At 36.3% G+C, this 22,653-nt stretch overlaps 1 protein-coding gene across 3 annotated transcripts in view; it reads left to right on the plus strand.

Annotated features, from left to right (window-relative positions):
• The window catches only part of HACE1 (HECT domain and ankyrin repeat containing E3 ubiquitin protein ligase 1), a 110,519-nt gene that overhangs the window by 58,513 nt on the left and 29,353 nt on the right, over positions 1–22,653 (plus strand). For all 3 annotated transcript variants that reach the window (XM_078054935.1, XM_078054937.1, XM_078054936.1), the window contains 6 exons: positions 694–844; positions 7,631–7,965; positions 8,481–8,549; positions 8,794–8,881; positions 22,269–22,380; positions 22,470–22,567. In XM_078054935.1, coding sequence (XP_077911061.1) covers positions 694–844; positions 7,631–7,965; positions 8,481–8,549; positions 8,794–8,881; positions 22,269–22,380; positions 22,470–22,567 — 853 coding nt within the window. The remainder of the gene's footprint in view (positions 1–693; positions 845–7,630; positions 7,966–8,480; positions 8,550–8,793; positions 8,882–22,268; positions 22,381–22,469; positions 22,568–22,653) is intronic.

The raw sequence follows: 22,653 nt of genomic DNA on the forward strand, positions 1-22,653 counted from the left end.
CTGAAGGGCTTTTTGATTTGTCAAAGAAGGTCTATATTATAGTCAATTGGATTTGAGTTTTTCTTTTTTTTTCGTAGTGGGATGTATATTCTATATTTATGTAGAGTCATAAGACTACCCATTATGTAGAGAACCACCCTTGCTGATAGTAACTTTAAGATTATTCAATTTGTAAATATTCTACTGTACATGAACAATTGGTTACTGTTCTGGGGAGAGGTGGGGAAATGAGGTTATGGATAGGAGAGTAGAATCTAGTTCAGCTTCTTCAGTTGAGTTGTGGGTTGACTTAAGAGCATAACATTTCTATCATTGTTTCTCTGTGAAATGTTCTCAGAGTTCTAAAGACTCAGTGTAATTTACATACATACTTTTGGAAGTGGAAATTGGAGATTGCCTTAAGTTGGTGCCTCAAGAAACTGTTTAACAGTGGTCCTTTACTTCATATTTTTATGCTTTGATTATCAGTTATATTCTGGGTGCTTAAACATTAATAATTCATTCATATGCAATTCGAGTAATGTATAGCAACTTCCTATTAAAAAAACATTCGAACCCTATCATGATAGGAATTTTGCTAGTTATGTTAGGAAACCCATGGTCAGTGTGACAAAAAGGTCTTAAGTTAAGTATTTTAAAATATAATTTGTTTTATTCCACCTAACCTGTTCATATTTTAATTTTTATTTTCAGCCTATCTAGTAATTATGATGCTCAAATGAAGAGCCTTTTAAGGATTGTGAGGATATTTTGTCATGTCTTTCGAATTGGTCCATCCTCTCCCAGTAATGGAATCGATTTGAGCTACAACGGGAATAAAACTCCAAGAAGCCAGGTGTTCAAGGTCAGAAAAGTACATGATGTTGTTAGGAAGATAATTGAAAAAGAGATGAATTTGATAAAACATGCATTCATTAGTCAGAAACCTCACAAAGTTCGATTCATACTCATACCACTTTTAAGTTAGGCACACCTTTCCCCTTTCGTTTCTGTCTAATCAGCAGCAATCTTAAGTGGTGAGTTTTCTATATTTTTCTTAAAACTAACATTTTAATTCTATTAGTGTTGTATTCTAAAGGGTAAAGATATTTATTATTTAAATCTACATTTTTATTGGATTAAAGGTTTTAAATGTGACAGTATGCGGCGTCATGCTTTTTTTAAAAAAAATTCTTCAGAAGGAAAGAAAATATCTAGTTTTCTTTTTTTTCCTTGTGTCCATTTATTTTTTAAGTTTTTTATTTTAATTCCAGTTAGTTAACATACAGTGTTAATGTTAGTTTCAGGTATACAATATAGTGATTCAGCAGTTCCATACATCACCTGGTGCTCATCATGACAGGTGCACTCCTTAATCCCCATCACCTGTTTAACCCATCCCCTCACCCACCTCCCCTCTGAAAATACCTAGTTTGTATTTAGAGGTTATTATCATATGTGTGGTATGTGTGTGTGTCTGTGTATGTGTTTTTGAAGTAAGATTACTTTCATTTCCTAGGTTTACTACCAATTAATTCTTGAGATCACTTCAAGGAAAAATCATTGCGATATTTTCTTTCTTTCTCTTTTCTTTTTGAAGGGAGAGAGCATGAATGGGGGGGCGGTGGTGGCGGGAGGGCAGAGGCAGAGGGAGAAGCAGGCTCCCCACTGAGCAGAGAGCCCGTGGCGGGGCTCCATCCCAGGACCCCCGAGATCATGACCTGAGCTGAAGGCAGATGCTTAACCAACTGAACCACCCAGGTGCCCCATATTTTCTTAAAATATTTTGTATTGCTTCAGCTGTTTCCTGTAAGACCCAAGTCAATGTTGCTACCCAAATTAAATTACAATTTTATGAATTAAGCAAAATGAACATGGCTATAATTGCTATTGTTAAGGCTTTTTTTGTGGCATTATATTTTTAAATAACTCAGATGTTGGACAAATGTGTAACTTTATAACTGTTTTCATGTTATTTTTTTAAAGGTAATTTATCCTAAGAGATTTTCATTGTATAAAATTTGCTTTTGGGTTCATAAAGGCTTATATTTCTTTAGTCTTTTGAGTATAAATATAGGTTGTCTATCCAAAAAGTGATACAAATATTTTTATGTGCCAGTTCCTCAAAAACTAGTTATGATTGACAGCTTTACGGTCTCTAAAATTTGAAGTAAAACTAATGACCTATGCTAAATGATTTTTTTCTTACGTGGAAATTTTTTTGGCAGACACTTACAAATAAGTGTTTTGTAAGCATTTTGACACTAGTAGATTCTTTAATAGAATCTACTAAAATAGGATTCTTTAATAGAATCTACTAAAATAGGTATGAGAGGCTTTTAGAAAGGTATGTGTGTCTTGCATCTGTTTGTCTGCTTCACTGTTTTTTAAAGAATTAGTGTAGGAAAGAGTTTTCAGCTGTGTGTGTGTGAGTGCGTGAGAGAGAGATTCTTTTTCCTTCCTTTTTTTTCCCCTATTGTGCCACCTCCTGGAAGAAGTCAGTTATACATCTTCTTGCAATTCAAATTTTGGCTTTTCACATAACACTTCTTCAGCACTAGTTTGGAGTGATAATTTACTGTCCTTGCAAAATTTGAATCTAATTATTGATCTACTGTTTTGTCAGTGCTGTTTTAAGTGACTTTTACTGCTTAAACATTCACATTACTTGCAGTTGTTCTTAATGTATTCTGGTGTGGCCCATGCTGTTAGTTACTAAATCTAGGCTTGATTTGATTTTCTGCTTATCCTTTCTACTTATCTGTAATGAATAGAAAATCAAATCAGGTGTAGATACAGTCACTCTTATCCAAATTGCATGTAGATTATATATACTATTGCCTGATTTTTTGTTGTTAAAATTTAAGTCTGCTGTGTTTCCTAATGATATCAGAAAATAAGTAATGTGCTAATTCGTAGCCTCTGTATAGGAATTTAATGCTTGATTTAAAATGTTAGTTTTCTATCTGGCCCATCAGTACAGGTATAACAGAGTAGGAAAGGGTGTCATTGGTTTTCTTTGAGCTTTTCTTTTATGGTATCTAAACTCCGTTTTGATTGTGATATATCAATGACATATATAATACAAAAGTTCTTTTTTTCTATTTTTTTCATTTGTTAGTTTCTTTTTTTTCTTAAGTTATTGCTTTCTGCATTATTGACAACTTCTTTTGCCTCTGACCACTTATTTTCTCTTAAATTTTGACCTTTCACTTTGGTAAAATATTTTTATTACAAAACTCACCTAATTTTTTTTTTTTTAAGATTTTATTTATTTTTCGACAGAGAGACAGCGAGAGAGGGAACACAAGCAGGGGGAGTGGGAGAGGGAGAAGCAGGCTTCCCGCTGAGCAGGGAGCGCAAGGTGGGGCTCAATCCCAGGACCCTGGGATCATGACCTGAGCCGAAGGCAGACGCTTAACGACTGAGCCACCCAGGTGCCCATAACTCACCTAATTTTTTAAAAAACATTAGCTGTTACTATTAAAAACTTATAGTGTCTTTCATATAATTTTATGAATTAAATGTAGACGAGGATGACAAAATGATCTGCCCTCCAGCTTACAAGGATAAAAAAGAAAAACTACATTGTCGTCTATTTATATAAAGTCTTCTGTTCATTGTGGGGTGATTCACAGTTGTAAAGATCGTAACCATTTCCTGAGTTCCTGCAATGCTAGACTGGAAATACCATTTTAATTTTTACCACATTTTGTCTAAGGTAGCAATTGATCCCTACTTTCCATTTCATTAACTAGGTACTCTAACATGTCACTTTATTGTTAGGATTAACTAATGGGTTTTCCATTAAGAATGAGTGGGTTTATAGGCCATGTGGTTTTAGTAGGTGAAATTGTTTAACATCCTGTTACTAGTTTTCTGATTTATCTTATAAATCCTTTAAGTTAATCTTAACACTTAGCCATTTTTTTTCAGTGTTAAGAGATTTTTATCTAGTGCTTTGGGAACTTTGGGGCATCTGAAGGAGAAGGTAGTTATGATTATTGAAGCAGTGTGAGCATGGGGAAGACAATTTAGGTTTCCTGAGTCTTGATATGCTGTGTGTGTGTGTGCGCGTGTGTGTGTGAATAGTAAGCTGTGACTATTAACACTTTCGTAGAGTTATAATTGGGAAAAATTTGGAAGCCAGGAAAGATTGAGAAACTTTTAACTTTAAAATCTTACCTTCTGGGTTATAACATTTGACATTATCAAATTGAGAATAGACTAACAGAAAACTTCAAGTTACTATTAAAGAACTTAAGTTAGTAATACTTTCCTGTCAAATTTGTATCTCACTTTATATGGATCTTAAATTTTTTAAAATTGTCCGATAAGTCTGAGATTATATGTTATAGTTTTGAAATAGATCTTAAAATGTTTTGAGAACTGTGTATGATTGTCATAACATTGTTACTATGTGTAGAATATATTTCTGTAGTGAAGACCATTCAGTAATATGACATGAAGCAATATTTCACAATGCCAAGAAGCCTGCTAATGGCTTCCATAGTCATTGACTCATTTTTCAGTAATAGTTGATATATATGTTGCTTTGTAGCTTATCTAAAGTTTTCTATTATTATTTATGGATATAGAAAGCATCATAGATAAGCTTTGCAATGGCTTATTTTTAATTTTAAAAATTTATTTTAATCCTTTTTATCTGTGGCTGCTACCACAGTTAGAAATTAAAGCTATTTTCACAGTATTCTTTTGGTTATTGAGGCATGAACTTTCTGAACGAATCTTCCAAGGGACAACTCTTTAGGTAAAAATACCTCGAGGTTGGAATTTGGTTTTAATGCATGTGTGAATGAAGAAAGAAAAGATAGGAAAAAGAGAAAAGTAAAGAAAGGCCTAAGATGACTTACTACTTCTTTTTTTCCCTTATTCTCTTTTTAATTTTTGCTGTGTTCCTTTACTGAAAACTCTTTCTAGAACTACCATTTTTACACAGATCTGAGTTTAAAAAAATTATTTCTGGATTATTCAAAATTTGCCTTTAATTTTTACACATTGTCAGTATTTAAAAATAGGATTGCTGTTGGTTCAGGCTCAGTGCTCTCATCTGTGTGAGCAGCAGGTTTATCATTTCTTGCCTTAGGCTTCATCTCTATCCACTGTGTTGGTTTCAAGAAGTTACCACCTGTTCTTTATGTTTTGGAAGTTCATTTTGTGATGTAAAACTAAAAGTTTTGCTGACATAAAAAGTTTTTTTTCATCTTTTACAGTGTGTTTGCTTTGCTCATGAGGAGAATTAAGACATTTTTGGTACATGTCAGTGTTTATGGCAGCTGGTGGTGCTTCTTGCCCTTCCTTTAAGCAGCTCAGGGATCCTGAATCTCCCAACTGCTTTGCCTAACCATGGAAAAGCCCTCTTTGTGGGGGTCAGGGGTGCTTATTTCAACCTCAGAGAGAGTATAATTAGTTTCTCACTCTGCTTACTTGTTACCAAGTATGTACTAACTAAATATTTGTTGAATGAAGGAAGTAGGTTTTTGTTGGTGATAGTGCGGACTTTTTGCTTTATTTTGTTTTGTTTTCTGCTTTTTGGTTTAATGTTATGGTGAAGACTTAGGGCTGATTTAATTGTTTGCAAATTCAGTAAGTCAAATACTCTCAGAGAGAATGTTCTGGAAACCTGAAGAAAGACTGAACATATAGCAGAGGAATTTGTTAGAAAATAATTGTGAAGAATTTCCTGGAAGAACAGGTTATTTAAATATTTCCTAAACTTCCAAATATAGTTGTGGAATCTGTTTCCATGAAGTAAGATTTTAATATTTTAATCTTTAAAAGTAACATCATTTCTTTTGGTTGAAATACTGTAGGCATGGGTCTTTCTGAAGCACATGGTCTAATTTGTAGCATTCTGTGATCCTATAAGAAACAAAAAGTAAGATTAACTTTTACATTCGTTTGCAGAAAGACAGTTTATATTCTCAGTAGGAGTATTTAGCACCTGGGAGGCTCACTTGGTTAAGCGACTGCCTTTGGTTACAGGTTATGATCTCGGTGTCAATAGGAATATTTAAAATAGTGTAGGAATGAAGGAACATTTAACTGCTATCCTTGCTCCCCCCCCCCCCATAACTGTTAATTTTTATTTGGAGTTAAAAATGTTCTAGCAGGTCCTTCCCTCCCTCCCCCAGTTTTATTGAGATATAACTGACATATAACATTGCATAAGCTTAAGGTGTACAGTGTGATAATTTGACACGTGTGTACTGCAAAATGTTTACCCCAATAAGGTCAGTTAACACATCCTTAACTCACATTACCATTTTCCTGTTGTTATGGTGAGGACATTAAAACTTTACTCTCATAGCAACTTTCAAGTAAGCAGTACAGTATTGATAACTAGTAATCTAATATTGTATATTAGATCCCTGGTAGCATATCTTTTGATAATATTTCTCCTTGTTAAAAATTACTAATTATTAGGGATGATGCATATATTTCATCTTCTTCAGTACTTAGTCCTTTTGTAGCTTTTGTGATTACATAATATTTTATTTTATTTATTTATTTATTTATTTTTTAATATTTATTTATTTATTTGAGAGCGAGTGAGAGAGAAACAGCATGAGAGGGGAGAGGGTCAGAGGGAGAAGCAGGCTCCCCGCTGAGCCGGGAGCCCGATATGGGACTCGATCCCAGGACCCTGGGATCATGACCTGAGCTGAAGGCAGTCACTTAACCAACTGAGCCACCCAGGCGCCCGATTACATAATATTTTAAAAAGGAAACTTCATTTGCTGTTTATTTACAAAAGACATTTCATTATTCCTAAAAGGAATATTTTAAATAGTGTAGAAATAAGAAATAGTTTACTCTCTCCCTCCCTTTTTCTTTTTTAAGCTGTTAATCTTTAGTTGGGATTAAGAATTTGCTAGTCAGTATTTGATAGTTACTAGTTATTAGAGATGGATTTTGTGTATATGTGTGTGAAAACATGTATATGTGTGTATATATATAAATACGACATCATATTTTTAAATTTCGTGCTATACATTTTCAAAATCTGAATTACATGTAAAGAAAAGAGCACAGTAAACTTTTTTTTTTAAGTTTATTTATTTCTTTTAATAATCTTTACATCCAGTGTGGGGCTCTGAACTCACAGCCCTAAGATCAAGTTGCATGCACCACTGACTGAGCCAGGCAGGCACCCCAAAACTAAGCTGTTTATTAAGCTTTTTAGGAATTCTAATTTTTTTTTTTTTGGAATTCTTATTTTTTTAATTGAGAAAAGATTTATAATTGAAAATTGTTAACACATGAATATAGTAAAGGTTGGGGGATTGTATGTATAAAAGTAGCATATGTTTTTAAAGGTAAATATTTGAAAATTTTAAAAGAGGAAAGATTGCTTATAAATTTTTTTGTTAGATTTTAGTTTTACCTTTTTATTCCAAGGAATAAATAAATGCAAATTAAATTTTTGCTATAAGCAAAGAAATTGTTATTTATGTGGCATTCATATGTTTTTGTTACTTACCTTTAGGCATTGCTATCACATTAACATGGGAAAATAGAAGTATCTAGGATAAATTTTCTCTTTTATATTATTTGTTTGGCTGTGTGAGTTTTTTTTCCTGGAGTTTAAGAATGATGTTTAAAAAACACTTCTTTTTTTTTCTCCTAGCCTCTCGAATTGCTTTGGCACTCATTAGATGAATGGCTAGTTTTAATAGCTACAGAACTGATGAAAAACAAAAAGGACTCAACGGATATCACTTCTATTTTACTGAAACAAAAAGGCCAAGATCAAGATGGTACTTCCATTCCTCCATTTGAACCTCCAGGACCTGGGAGCTATGAAAATCTATCCACTGGCACAGGGGAATCTAAACCAGATGCTCTTGGAGGGAAACAGGAAGCCAGTGCAGACTGTCAGGATGTTATTTCTATGACAGCTAACCGGCTAAGTGCTGTCATTCAAGCTTTTTACATGTGCTGTTCTTGTCAGATGCCTCCAGGGTAAGAAGGTTTCTGCTTATTATTTCCTTTTCTGATAGATGAAGAAAAGCTATGATTTTTTTATAATTTCAGTAACAACAAATAATAATTTGTTGATTTTAGGTTCTGTTTTGATCTTGTTGTAGGACACTTATACTATTCTTAAAATATTTGAGTTTTAAGCATTATATAAGTTATTAACATGTAGAATGGTGAATGTCACTTTGTATAGGATTACTTAATTATGTATTCAAAATGTATAGAGCAGAGACGTTTAAAATCTCAAGGTTTTAAAAAATAAAATAAAATTTCAAGGTTTTTAAAAAGTCACTGGGCATATCCTCTGTTAAAGAAAAGTTATATATATATTTTTTAACCTTATAAATTGACTGGGCATGCCTCAGTTTCTCAAATTTAGTCCAAACCCAAATCTTTTTTTTTTCTGTCTAGAAGCCAGTCCAATTCTATACATAGTTATCAAATTTGCTGTATCACCAATTTCTGTGTGTTCTGATTGTTTTTTTTATCCTCCACAGAATGACTTCACCCCGTTTCATTGAATTTGTCTGCAAACATGATGAAGTTTTAAAATGCTTTGTTAATAGGTAAGGCTTTCTTGGATTCATGGATTGCCCTTGTAGACTTTTCTTTCTTTACTTACAGTTTTTATCTCAACAAAAATAATGTTATTTCTGTTACTATTCAAAAAATACTACATGACAAGTAAAAGTATAGTAGGTGTGGATTAATATTTTTTTTCTGTTTCAGTATCTGTATATCTGAATTTGCATTTCACTTAATGCAACTCATTCTTCCTGTCCATTTAAACAAGTTATATTTTTCTTTTAGAAATCCCAAAATTATATTTGACCACTTTCACTTCCTCCTTGAATGTCCTGAGTTGATGTCAAGATTCATGCATATCATAAAAGCACAGGTAGAGATTTCTCTTAATCTTGTTTTATTCTGTCTGATGAAAGTTAAGTTTTTTAATTTGAATACAGTTTAGTGAAGTAATTATTATACTTGAGACCTCCTGCTGTAAGAGGAGTGAAATTACCTTATTCTTTACTTTAGTATGTGGAATTACATTAGTATGTTACTTTATTTATTTTTTTAAGATTTTATTTATTTATTTGACAGAGAGAGAGACAGCGAGAGAGGGAACACAAGCAGGGGGAGTGGGAGAGGGAGAAGCAGACTCCCCGTGGAGCAGGGAGCCCGATGCGGGGCTCGATCCCAGGACCCTGGGATCATGACCTGAGCCGAAGGCAGACGCTTAACAACTGAGCCACCCAGGTGCCTCAGTATGTTACTTAAGTATGAGGGGCATTTTTTAATCTTAAAGGAAGTGTGTATTAAGTGCCCACTGTGTGCAAAGACAACAGAATACATTGTCACATTTCCTGAAACGAGTTTACTGGAGCATTAGTCCTATAAGGCTGATGGTCCTTGAGAAAAGGATTTTATCCCCAAATGCATTTGGAAAATATAATATCCCTGTTGGAGATTTATAAAGCATATCAGCAACTTCTTAAAAGGCTTTGAGAAACCCTCTGCTAAAAATAGTGATTTAACTTTGTTAATCATCCAAATTTATTTAACCTGAGAGTCTTTTCCCCGGCAAGGTTCATTCCTCATATCTCATGTTTCATGAAACATGCTAGGAAAAAGCTTGTTTTGCTACTTACCAGCTATGTAATTTGGGGCACATTTCCAACATCCTTGAGCCTTGCTTTCTTCATCTATAAAGTAGACATAATGACACCAAACTCACAAAACTGTTGTGAAGAATAAATTTTATTTTATTTTTTTAAAAGATTTTATTTATTTGACAGAGAGAGAGAGCGAGAGGGAACACAAGCACGGGGAGTGGGAGAGGGAGAAGCAGGCTTCCCGTCGAGCAGGGAGCCCGATGAGGGGCTCGATCCCAGGACCCTGGGATCACGATCCGAGCCGAAGGCAGGTGCTTAACGATTGAGCCACCCAGGCGCCCCATGGAATAAATTTTAAATAGTAACTGGCATATATGTTCAATAAATGGTAGTTATTTGGAGATAGAAAGCATATGTCTTTTCTCCAAAAAGATCTTAATTCACTCTAGCAGGAGAGATAATAAATGTACCTGTAAAATACTAATTACATTATTACTTGGTGGTTTAGTAGTTTAAGGGAGGAAGACCTTGCTGCTGTATAGTCAAGGAAAATTTTGAAGAGGAGGTGGATTTTATGCTGGACCTTGAAAAGCACTGCAAAATTTTGCTCGGAGTAAATGGGGAGGGTGAACATTCTTATGTCAACATATAGGCCAGGGCTTGTAAATGGAAAAGTGTATAAAGTTACAGTGGTTGAAGCAGAAATTTTGTGTAGGTGAGGAATGACATATAATTCTGGAAAGGTGGGTTGGGGTCACACTGTGTTAAGCCTTGATTGTCAGATTGAAGAATCTTCTTTGTTTTTTAGGCTGTTAGCAGCCCCTGATAACTTTGGTTTAGGAGAATGATATGACTTTGGCAAAATTTTAGGAAATAATTTGTCTAAAGTGTAGGATAGACTGGAGGCTCTGGTTTGGTTAGTAGTTGTAAGATAGATACTATAGGTGTTTTTAAATGTCTTTAGGGACACCCACCCATTCAGAAGTTAAAGAAAACTAAGAACTAATTTTTATAAAATTATACACATGTATATAGATATCCTTTGGCATCTGTTAAAAATGATAATGTAAACGAGAAGGTAGAGATAGTAACTTACCTTTATTAAATGCTAATTTTAGGTCACTTACCATAAATTTATTTGCTTTACATGGATTATTTTCATAGCAATCATGTGAGATAGGTACTCTTTAACTGAAGAGATTAAGCAACTTGTTTAAGTCATTCAGTTACCAAGTGGGAGAACCAGAATTTAAGAGTGTGTCTGTTTTTTAAATTCATTTTCTTAATCTAAACTATGTGACTCCATTCTAGGGCAAATGAAATAATATGTGAAAGAAGCTTTTAGTTTTTGAAAGAGATAGTTTGTTATTCTTAATATTATCTCTGCTTTTCACTTCTGTTTTCCTCTTCCCTTCCTGAACAATTTAGTCAAAAGCATCTGCATTAAGCTATCCACCTTTTTTTTACCCACAGAGGAGGTTTTGTTGCCTGACCAGGGTGAGAAAGGTGTTCACATGCATAGTGGTGGCCTATTGTGGGGGTTGGAGCTTGCGTATGTCAAGGAGGTTGTCTGTGTAGTAGAGTATGTGAGTTGGAGCACCATTTGGCGGATGTCCAGTGTAGAGGATGGTGACAGTTGCTCAGGGTAGACTGACAGAGCCCGAGTAGGGTAGAGGGCATCCATGAAGTAATGTGTCCATGTCAGTGACAGGAGATTGGTTATATACAGGGTGCGGTAGTTCATCAAGTAAGTAAGTATACTTATTATGGGAGCCTGATTTCTCAGTATTGGAGAAAGAAGTTACAGAATGGAGGAGAATAGAATGAACCATGCTGTTGGATTAGAATTGGAGATATCAGGGTGAACCTAAAGTTTTCAGGGTGGATTGAAAGATATAGCAAATCTGGCACCCAATTCTTGGCCTGTTCTCAGTTAACCAGGGCTCTTCGGAGAAATGGCTAATTTCAGGGCCGGGTCAGGGAAAGTACAAATGAGCCTGGAACCTCTTATGATATGATAAGTTGTTCAGAGAGTGATAGGATTATGTCAGCATGACGCAGAACCAGTTTGAATGGACTCCACTGGCCAAAGCTGAACAATTTGAACATCCAAATAAATTATGATGGCAAAATACTATAAATAAAATTGGAACCCATAAGTCTGTACTATACTGAAACAATTAATGAATAAATGGGAAGTTTGATGAGGGGTGGGGTGTGTTTACAGTCTCAAAGTATCTCCTCACAGCATACTTAAGAATTACAAAGATGAAAAACTACAGTGGAAAACTTGGCAGTGACCGAAACAGACATACCAGCGTGCCGGCTGATAGGATGCACTGAGGAGAATATGGCATCACTTCTTTGATATTCCTGCTAAAGATGTATACCCGAATTTAATCATGAGAAGAATGGCAGACTAACTCCAGTGGAGGGACATTCTCCACAATAACTGACCTACAGTTTTTAAAAGTATCAGTCAGGGTCATGAAAATTAAGAACACACTGAAGAACTGTACTGAGACAGGACAACTAAGTGCCATTCTTACACTGTGAAGGAAATATTAGGCAACGGGCAAAGCTTGACATGGGGGTCTAAGAATTAGCTATAGTAAAGTATCAGGGTTAATTTCTTGATTTTGGTGGTATCTGGTTATGTAGGATTCTCTTGATTATAAGAAATACACACTGAGGTATTTAAGGGTGACTGGACATCATGTTGGCAGCTTACTCTCATATCAAGGAAAAAATACTTTGTACTCTATTATACTTAGAAATTTTCTGTAACTTGGAGGCAGTTCACAAAAAAACAAAGTGTAAAAGAACAAAAACAATTACCTGTGGTAAGGGATTGATTTCTTCTTCTATTGGTGGCTTTCAGGTGGCCTGTAGTTAAAGGGAGAGACATTTTGTATTGCTGTACAAATGCATTAAGAGGAACCTCTGTGATCAGTCTTGTTTTGCGAATTATTTTATGGAAATGCAGGTACTCAGAAAGTTTACATACAAAAACATGCCCTTTGGCTTTTTAGGTGTATATAAATGTGTGTGGATGTTTTGATCTTACATGTGTTACTAGCTTTTGAAGGTAACATTGTGTACGTTTTAATGTTCCATTTGAATTACTTTAAAAAATGACATTTGCTTTTATTTCTTGGTTCACATTTTGTAAAGGATACAGTTTAATAACTTAAAATGGTTATGAATAAGTTTCCTGTCATTTTCTGTCATGTTAAATAATTTTAACATTGTTCTGAGTGATAATAAGAAAACCTACTTATTGAGCATTCTGGGTATTGAGTATTTCTACATGTTACTTAACCTCTTGGTACTGCATTTTTCTCTTCTGTGAAGTGGGGATGATACGAGGCCCTTTTTCTCATAGTATTGTGAGGATTATGTGTGAAAATGCATGTAAAGTGCTGAAAACAGTACCTGGCTTATAGGTGCTTTAATAATTGTTAGCTAATTAATGATTGTAATTATGATTATTATGTTCTGTATTTGCATTATTTCATTTAATCCTTACAGTTAGCCCTTGAAATAATTTTCTTATTTTATAGATGGGAAAACTAAAGTTCTGAGAGGTTTAGTAATTTCCCTAAGATCACAAACCTAGTAGTGACAGAGCCAGAATTCCAAACCATGTTTATCAAGCTTCAAAGCCCCTTCGTTCTCTGTAGGGATAGGACTCTGGTTATGGCAGTTACCTTCACTGCATCTTCCAGGGAGATACAGTTTTACCTTATGTGCCTTTTTCCTTGACTCCCTTAGCCTGGTGTGTTCTCTTCTCTCCCTGCTTGAGCAAGTCTTACCCAGCTTAATGTCCTGGTTCAAACAGTGACCTCCTGAAAGCTTTGTACTCTCCTCATCTCCACAGTCTCTAAATTCTTAGTGCACTATACCGCAATAGTGGAACTCTGTACTTCACCATTTAGAACTTGATATTATATACATATTATTTGTTCTATGTTAGTCTTACCTCTTTAGCTGTATTAGTTTTTAACAATGAAATTGAGATTTTAAAGCTCTTATGTTAGCTGCAGTAACAGTGTTGGCACTTACTCGGCATGTAGTACTTCCTGATTAATCATAAAAATTACAAGTCACTTGCAGTTTGCTTATCTGGCAAATGACCAAAAGATAGAGACTTCTTTGCTGTTCAGGAGATCTTATTTTTCAGTTTTTAGGGTGGAGGAAAGGAAGAAAACAGGGTAATTGTTCCTTTCTAGTTGCCGTATGTATTCTGTTGTGTGTCATTCTCAGCTTATCAAAAACCGGTGTTGTGGCTGGACCAGCTCTTGTGGTTCTGAGTGATACGCTTCAACAATAACCATCAGGAGACTTTGAAAATATAAAGGTTTATTACTTACAGGACCTGGAAATTACTCAGCATACCTGGGGCCACACTGAGATCATGGGTAGAGAGAAAGAGCGCGAGTGAGCACTCCTGAGCTGGGGGTTCTGCTTTTATTGGGGTTGAGGTGGGGGCCTAGGGTTTTGAGGGCTCAGTCTTTATTGGTGAATTTAAAAATAAGCAGGAATTTAAAGCATGGGAAGAGAAAGAAAAATCAAATGGCCCAAATGGTTAGTTACTAAAATTAACCAACATCTCTACAACAAAGGAACCTCAGAGTGGGGAGGTGGTCTGGCTCTTTATCTAGTTTTGTGGCTGGCAGTGTGTCCTGCCCCCCACCCCTGCCCCAATCTCCCTCCTCCAGATAGCTCATTTTTGAAGTGGCTGCCACAGCAATCAAAATTTAAGTCAGGCACCTGCATTATGAAAAGAAAAAAAACCCAAACAACTGTCAGTGTTTACAGCCCATTCTGAGGCATCAGAGTCAATGGTGAGGACCTTAACTGCCTGGGTAGCTGATAATAATGCTCAAAGTCCGGGGCACCTGGGTGGCTCAGTCAGTTAAGCCGCTGCCTTTGGCTCAGGTCATGATCCCAGGGTCCTGGGATCGAGCCCCACATCGGGCTCCCTGCTCAGCGAGGAGCCTGCTTCTCCTTCTCCCTCTGCCTGCCTCTCTGCCTACTTGTTCTCTCTCTCTCTCTGTCAAATAAATAAATAAAATCTTCAAAAAAAAAAATAATGCTCAAAGTCCGTTGCAGGGCATGTTGTAACCCAGAATGTACACACCTAAATAGAATTATAATAGCAAAACTTAATAATTATACAGGTAGTAGTCTGAAATCCAGTCTGTAGCCATTGTCCCAAACTTGAAAGGTCCAGCCATGAAAATAGGTCAGTTAATTAAACAGTTGTATCTCATTTCAGGAGGTGGTCTTGCAAGTGGATTCCCAAAGTTAGGCCTGTATTTGTGAGAAATCAGGTATTTAATAAGAGGCATTTCTATGGAAACAAAGGAAAAATAAAGGCTAATGGCCGGAGTAAATTATAAACTAAATCTGAATCCTGAGGGCAGGATTTCAAGATGTTAGGCTCAAAGCAGCTTTGCAGTTTGAATTTTTCTGTTGATGCCCTCAGGTGTTCAGGTAAACTCGCTATTGCCCACTCAGCAACAGGCACAAAGATTGTCTGTCTGTGAGGTGTTGTGATGATTTCTCTGAAGTTTATATCAAGTTGTTTCATTCTACCTCTTATGGCTTTAGGAAAAAGGCACTTTTAAGTTCTCAGTGATTCCAAGTCAGAAGGGTGAGAGAAAAATTGGAAGTGTTAGTTTGGAGAGTTGTAGCCAAATACTGGAAGAAACTAGAATTCATGATCTGGTTTAGTTTACAGGTAAAAAACAAAACCCCAAGCACAATTAAAAGCACTAAAATCTGATATCCACAAAGGTGTATTACCAAAACATAATTTGTTCTGTGTATAGTCATTCTCATTTCTATCAGAGATAAGGAAAATAAGGCTAAAGTGTTTGTAAAATAAGTCCAGTCTCTGTAAACTTGGCCTGCTTATTTATGTAAGTGCAGCATGAATCGCGATTGATCCTCTAGACTCTTTTAATAAAAGTCAGCTTTGCTGGAATTTTTCATAAGGAGTCTCAGATTGAACTTTTTAAAAGCTGCTCAAGGCTAGGAAGCCAAACTAAAGACTTGATGTCAGACTTCATCTATAATACCTATAGATTTGGGTGAATTCCTCATTTTTTCAGGTTCTTAAAATATTCTGATATTCCTGGGCCTGCCAGGAAGTGACCTTCCTCACTCACCTGGTAAGGCTGCTGGGAACCCTATAAATAAGGTACCAGACTGATTTTTCCTAAGGGGCTTAATTGGTTCCATAAAGTCAGCCTTATTTTTTTTAAGCTGTCTGGTCATATCTGAATCTGTGCATATCTCTCAAATATGACATTCCATTCAAAGCCTTGGTAATGTAACCAGTGTTTCCAGTTGTGTCCTGGTACAAGGAGAACAGATTGTCCATTGAAATTATGCAAATAACTATACTGCTATGAAAATAGAAGAATACTCACTGAGAGTTTCCAGATTCTGGAGGGATCAGATGGGGGGGGAAATAAGTGATTGTTTCATCTTGGTTCACAAAGGTATACTTTACCAAATTGCTGTAAGTCATAGCTATCTTAAGAGAAAAAGTTTCCTTAAATCTGGAAAACAAAAGATTAAAGAACCAGCAATGTTTCGAACAAAACTCGTAAAAAATTATAATCATTCTCATCAGTTCATCCAGTCCTAGTGATTCTTGATCTTGATCTTCTATTAGCAGTTTTATGAATCTAGTTTTTCCTTAGAGTTCTGTCATTTCTTACCCAGTTCAGTATATGATCTGAAAGTTATCAGAAACCTGGGCTTGTCAGAGTCCTTTCCAGGAATCTTCTTGAAGATGAAGCATTTGTGCAAAAGCATCAGAGTGAAACAGTAACTGTCTGTAAATGATAAAAGACTTAAAAATGCCCATGTTTAAAGATCTGATGAGAGTTAGTTATAACACAGCTGACAAGGAAATTTGACTGTTTCTTAGACACACATTTTAAGATGATAACTGGAATGATGACTGATAACATTTTGTATCAGATTTTTAGGAATTTGATAGAATTTCTGGAACACTTACGTTAATAGCACATATCCATACAAAGATATCCATGAGAAAGGTTTAGCATTGTTTCTTATTTGACAGTGCTTCTCATATAATTTTGCCTATCAAATAAGCCTAATTAGTTAAATGTTTCTCTTTTTATAGAGTGAACAGATCTTTTGAGATGTTCCAGGGTTCTCTAGAAAATCCCAGAGTTATTTCCAGGTCAAAAAGATTTTATTTAGAATTTGATTTTGGGAACTTAGTCAAAAACATCAAAGGATTTTGGACACTTGACTAAATAGGATCACAGATAATTATGAAACAATACTTAATTACCTACTTAAAGCGACAAAAGATTTTAAAGGCATATACAGAAGATTACATAGTTCTGAGCAAAATTCAGCTCCTCTAATATTGAGAAGACTGTTTGCTTAAGTAATCAAAGACCTGGTTAAAGCAATATGAAACAGAGGTTAATTATTTTGATAAAACACAGAATCTTTGTTTTCTAGCTAGATTACTTAAAAGATAAGGCAAAACCTTTTTCTTTTTTTTTTTAAGATTTTATTTTTTTATTTGAGAGAGAGAGAGAGAGTGAGAGAGAGCATGAGCAGGTAGAGAGAGGCAGATGGAGAGGAAGAAGCTGACTTCCCTGCTGAGCAGGGAGCCCGATGCGGGGCTTGATCTGAGGACCCTGGGATCATGACCTGAGCTGAAGGCAGACGCTTAACTGACTGAGCCACCCAGGTGCCCCAAGGCAAAACCTTTCATAATCTGTTTTCAAGAGCCGACCAATACTCCCAAGAAAACTTTGTCCTTTTAGCAGAGGAAAGAAAATTATATAAGCATAGTATTGATATTAAAGCTTATAAAAAAACAACAAACCCTTATAACAACGATTCTGTTTTAGCTAACTCAACCACACAAGGTAAAATTCTCTTTCTTCTCAACTTTCTATACCATTTTGTCTTTTATTTTCTCTTTCCCATTTTGAAATAACCAGTTTTACTTTAGGACAATTTTACTTTCTTTTCCCTTAACAAAAATACATCTTCATACCTCATACTTTCTCTTAGCTAAAGACACATGCTACTTTCCTTGCATGCAGAGATGTTTCCCATATTTAGTAGTTGTAATTACATATGTTAATTAGAATTCTTAGCCCTTAGAAGCCTTAATTTCTAATGAAAAGCAAGAAGTAAAATTTGTGAATTGTTACACCAGCATTCTTTACACTGGCAGATTTATGAGTATATTTTATAATTTCTATCAACATACATTTCCTCATAGTACAGCTTTTCAGTGTGTCACAAGACATGCGTACTAACAGACCCAAATATCTTTAGTTCCTCTGTGGTAAGTGATCAAAAGTAGGTAAACTTCAACTAGTTTTGCAATTACTGTTTCAGTATTTTATCTTATTTGGAAATGATTTAGACATTCAATGAGTTCCCTTCATTTAACTTAGCAAAATTCTAGGGCTGGAAGTTAACAAAAATTTTAGAAACTGGTTTTAAGTAGACATACCATAACACATAATTATTGCTGAAAAGTTCACCTAGAAACTCTTATACCATTAAACATTTATTTAAATCTCTTGATCACAGCAATTACATTTAGACGACCATGAAAAACTTCCATTAGGTAGCATCATCCCAAGTTATTTTTCCTGCTGACAGATTTTGTAATAGAGATAACATGAATTTATTTGACTAGTAAACCCTGGTAGAATATGTTTTTTTATCTGCATTTTATTTAGCATAATTAGTTATATTAATATGATTTCTGTTATATTTAACATATAATATGTATTACATGTGTATAATATGTTATAGATTATTATATATATTAATTACATATAATCTGCATTATATTAAATATATATATATATATATATATCTGAAGACCTACTTTTTTTAATTACACCAAATTTAAACTAGCTTTTACTTCCCAAAGATTATCCCAGATCATGTGAACTTGTAAAAATTTGGGTTAGTTTTGGGGGCGCCTGGGTGGCTCAGTTGGTTAAGCATCTGCTTTGGCTCAGGTCATGATCCCAGGGTCCTGGGATCAAGCCCCGCATTGGGCTCCCTGCTCAGCAGGGAGTCTGCTTCTCTCTCTCCCTTTGCCCCTCCCCCTGCTTGTTCTCTCTCTCTCTCTCTCTAATAAATAAAATCTTAAATATTTTTGAGTTTTAGGAATATTTAATTCATAAGTGCTTATTTTTAAGCCAATTAAATAGAGTTCTTTTACAAATTAATTTTGGCAGTACATTTGGAGGTTGAGAGAAGAAAATCACATATATAACATATCCATAGACATGCATAAACATGCAGACAGACACAGAGACCTATAGCTTCAATTCCAGCATTCTAGTCATGAATCAGGTACAACAATATAAAACTCACTAGTGTATAAATAACAGCTGAATCCAAATTGGCAGACAGAATAAGTTAAGGTTGCCTGCTCCAGTGGCTAAAGCTTTTTACTAATACCTGTGGAGAAGACTTTGAAGATTTGTATTTATCCTTAACAAATAATCTTTAAGGAGTCTGTGGACTAGAGTTTGGGCAAAAGAGCTTTTTATAGCATTTTGTATTTTAAAAGGCCTCTTTCCCCTCTTTTTTTCCTTTAGTCTCAGGCAGTCGTGGGCAGAGTTTTAGTTACCTCCTGGGGTATTTACTTTTCAAAGACATTGAAGGATTTACATCTTCAAGGGACAGAGAAAGGATGTAAGTTTTCTCCTAGGAGTTCTAGGGCTTTTACGATGGTTTCCGAGGTCACAATAAAATGTAGTAGTGCCACCCTGTAATTGGGGGAGTGCCTTGTAAAAGTAATTCTCTGGACTCAAGGTCAGATGAGTCCTCTTCAGGTTGGAAGGGGTTATTTGGATCACTGTGGTCATGGAAATGATGTACCCATTGTACCCATTGGACTGAATTTTGTGCAGCAGGAGATGGGCTTCCTCTGTGAGCCTTAGCAGTGATCACTGCGATGGAAGGATGAGTATAGTGCCAGGTAGTGTATATCCAAGTGAGGAGAGGGAGGGCTTGGGTATGAGTATCAGTGGCTCTAGGGGCCTTTGTCTTCCCAATTCCCGCTTCCTCCTCAGGAGAGGCCTCGATAACCCGGTCTGCTCTTCCCTTGGCAGCAGGAACACCTCGTGAGGTGTGCTTGTAGTTATGCCCCCATTCAGTAGAAAGCTTGAGGGGGCTTAGAAAATGTGCTATTTCAGAAGGAAGGAGCATTATAGTCCAGATGGATCTGTAAAAAAGTTATGGATTTTAGGGTCTTTAGAGATGGCAGCCAGTTGATGCATTTTAGCTGCCATGAGTAACAATTAAGAGCCTGATCCAGACAACCAAGAAAACCTGCAATAACCAATTAGTTCCCCTCTCTCCTACCTGCTGCATAAAATATTTAAGAAAGGTTTGAATTTCAGTTAAGGTATATATAGCTTTTGATCTCAATTTCTACTACTTGTTTTTATCCTGTTACCTTAATCTTACTTGAAAATTGTTGTTACCAGAAAATTTTGGATGACATCACTGTCAGCCCTCTTTGTAGGTGGCTGCTTTACTTTTCAGGATGTCTCAGGAAACCTCTCCTGGATTGGAGTCTTCCTTCAGTAGCATGATATACATGGGGTCTTGGGAAAAGTCCCTAGGCCTCTGGAGCATAAACCAGAGCCTTGGCATTTTTGTGTGCATAATTGAGTAACACCTAGGAAGCACCCATGGGGTTTTACATTTATCAAGGAGCTGGTGTGCCTCCTCAGGGTTCTTAGATTGTTCAGGACATTTACATTTGTCCATTAATTTTTTAGCCATACCACACCAGGGATTGGACCCATAGTGTCCTATTGGGTCAGGGGACAAGTAGCAATGGTAGTGAAGTGGTGACACAGACGGTAGGCCTCTGCTGTATGTCCCTCTGTGGTGCCATTGGCTTCCATTTGCAAGGCTGTTTGTCTCTTCTGGGTTAGGACATGTGATTTGGGCACAACCCACTTGACTCAGTGGTTGCAAGTGGAAATTTCCAGTCCTCCTCACCTAAGGAATCATTTCTATCTACCTTTGGCCCAGAACCCTCCTTGGCAGTAGCAGTAGCCTTGCAGTCTAATCCACCCTCCCTCGCTCTCCTTGGCTTTGGAGGTCCCTTATACACATTGATAGTCAATTAAGACCTTTATAATTAGTAGTCTGATCATCTCATTAGATCATATGGCCTTGATCATGCTGCTCTGGGGAGATTCTTGAATTACTATGGCAGCTGTGACCTTTTAGGTTGGATACTGCAGGCAACACATGACAGAAGCAATGTGTGAAAGCACAGAGCAGCATGGCAGACCCCCAGCTAAAGGTGCTCCTTTCTCAGATGGTGAGTTTGGCAGTTAGTAGGCAGGTTGCAGGTAAAGACATTCCCCTTGGTTAATTGCAGGGGCAATCATGCAGTCCTGCCATCTATGCCAATTGTGTGTTGGTCTCAGCCTTTCGATAACCAGTCTTGTGCCTAGACCAGCCCTTGTGGTTCTTATTATGATTGCAAGATGCCCTTCAGCAATAAAGGAAACTGAAAAAAATAAAGGTTTATTACTTATGGGACCTGGGTATTACACATGGTGGAGGTGAGGGAGTGGGAGAGTGTGTGCGTGCGAGCATGATAACGCACATGGGCCTGAGGTTCTGCTTTTATTGGGATTGAGGTGGGAGCCTAGGGTTTCACAAGCTCACTGTTGGTGAATTTCAAACATTAAGAGCGGGAATTTAAAGCACGGGAAGAGGAAGAACAACAAGTGGGCCAAATGGTCAGTTATAGAAATCAACCAAGATTTCTAAAACAGAGGAGCTTCCCTGTGGGAAGGTGGCCTGGCTCTTTATTAAGTTATGTGGCTGGCATTCCGTTTATTTGAGATAGCCATCTTTGAAGTAGATGCCTCTTTGAAGTGGTTGCCTTGGCAATCAAAGCTTCAGTCAGGCACTTATATTAAAATAAGAAAAAATACCCCAATTGTCAAGGTTTACACTACATATTCAAAGGATAGAAATAAGAATAAAGTTAGATAGGGGTGCCTGGGTGGCTCAATCAATTTTAAGTGTCCGACTCTTGATTTCAGCTCAGGTCATGAGCTCAGCCCCGTGTCAGGCTCTGGGCTCAGTGCAGAGTCTGCTTGAGATTCCCTCTCCTCCCTCTGCCCCTCCCGGAGCTCTCGTACATGCTCTTTCTCTCTCTCTCTTTCTCTCTCAAAAGAAAAAAAAAGAAGAATAAAGTTAGATCTAGAAGACTCTTTTCACGAAAAATTAAATATAACATGCAATGTAATTTTTCTGGATTTGGAAATTCATTCTTAAAAGCATTGTTGGGCTTAAAAGAAATTAGGAGTAAATTGTGTCAATTCATATCTGATAATTAAGTTTAGATATAACCTGATTTATCAAGTCTTTTCTGTTAAAATGGGAATTAAAAAATATACTCTTTGTAATCAAAGTATTTCAGCTAAGATCTACCTTTTTGTGAATAGTTTTTGAAATGTCAGAACATTATCTAGAACTATTTATTATAAATAAAGGTTTAAGAATGATTATTTGTAGGAAGGGCATTAGCAGGCTCATGAAGTAATCTGATAGGTAACTGCCAACATATTTTACCGTTTTTTGTTGGGTTAGCCGTTTAAAGATCGCTGTGAGTGGTTCTATGAACATTTGCATTCAGGACAGCCAGATTCCGACATGGTGCACAGGCCAGTGAATGAAAATGATATCCTGCTGGTTCACAGAGGTATGTCTAAGAAACTGATGTGTGTGAGGCCCCAAATAGTAGTTACTGTAAGTTTTCATACATGAAATTAACTAATGCTATATATTTAGATTCTATTTTCAGGAGTAGCTGTGAAGTTGTGTCAAGAGCAAATTGTGCAAAGCTGAAGCAAGGGATTGCTGTGCGGTTCCATGGAGAAGAAGGCATGGTGGGCATAAAGATCAGTGCTGGGCGCCACCCAGTGTGAAAGATGGGGATGCAGTGGGATGCATAACTGATAAGGGAAGACATCTG

Source organism: Halichoerus grypus, chromosome 9, assembly GCF_964656455.1.
Source record: "Halichoerus grypus chromosome 9, mHalGry1.hap1.1, whole genome shotgun sequence".
Classification (NCBI taxonomy): Eukaryota; Metazoa; Chordata; class Mammalia; order Carnivora; family Phocidae; genus Halichoerus; species Halichoerus grypus.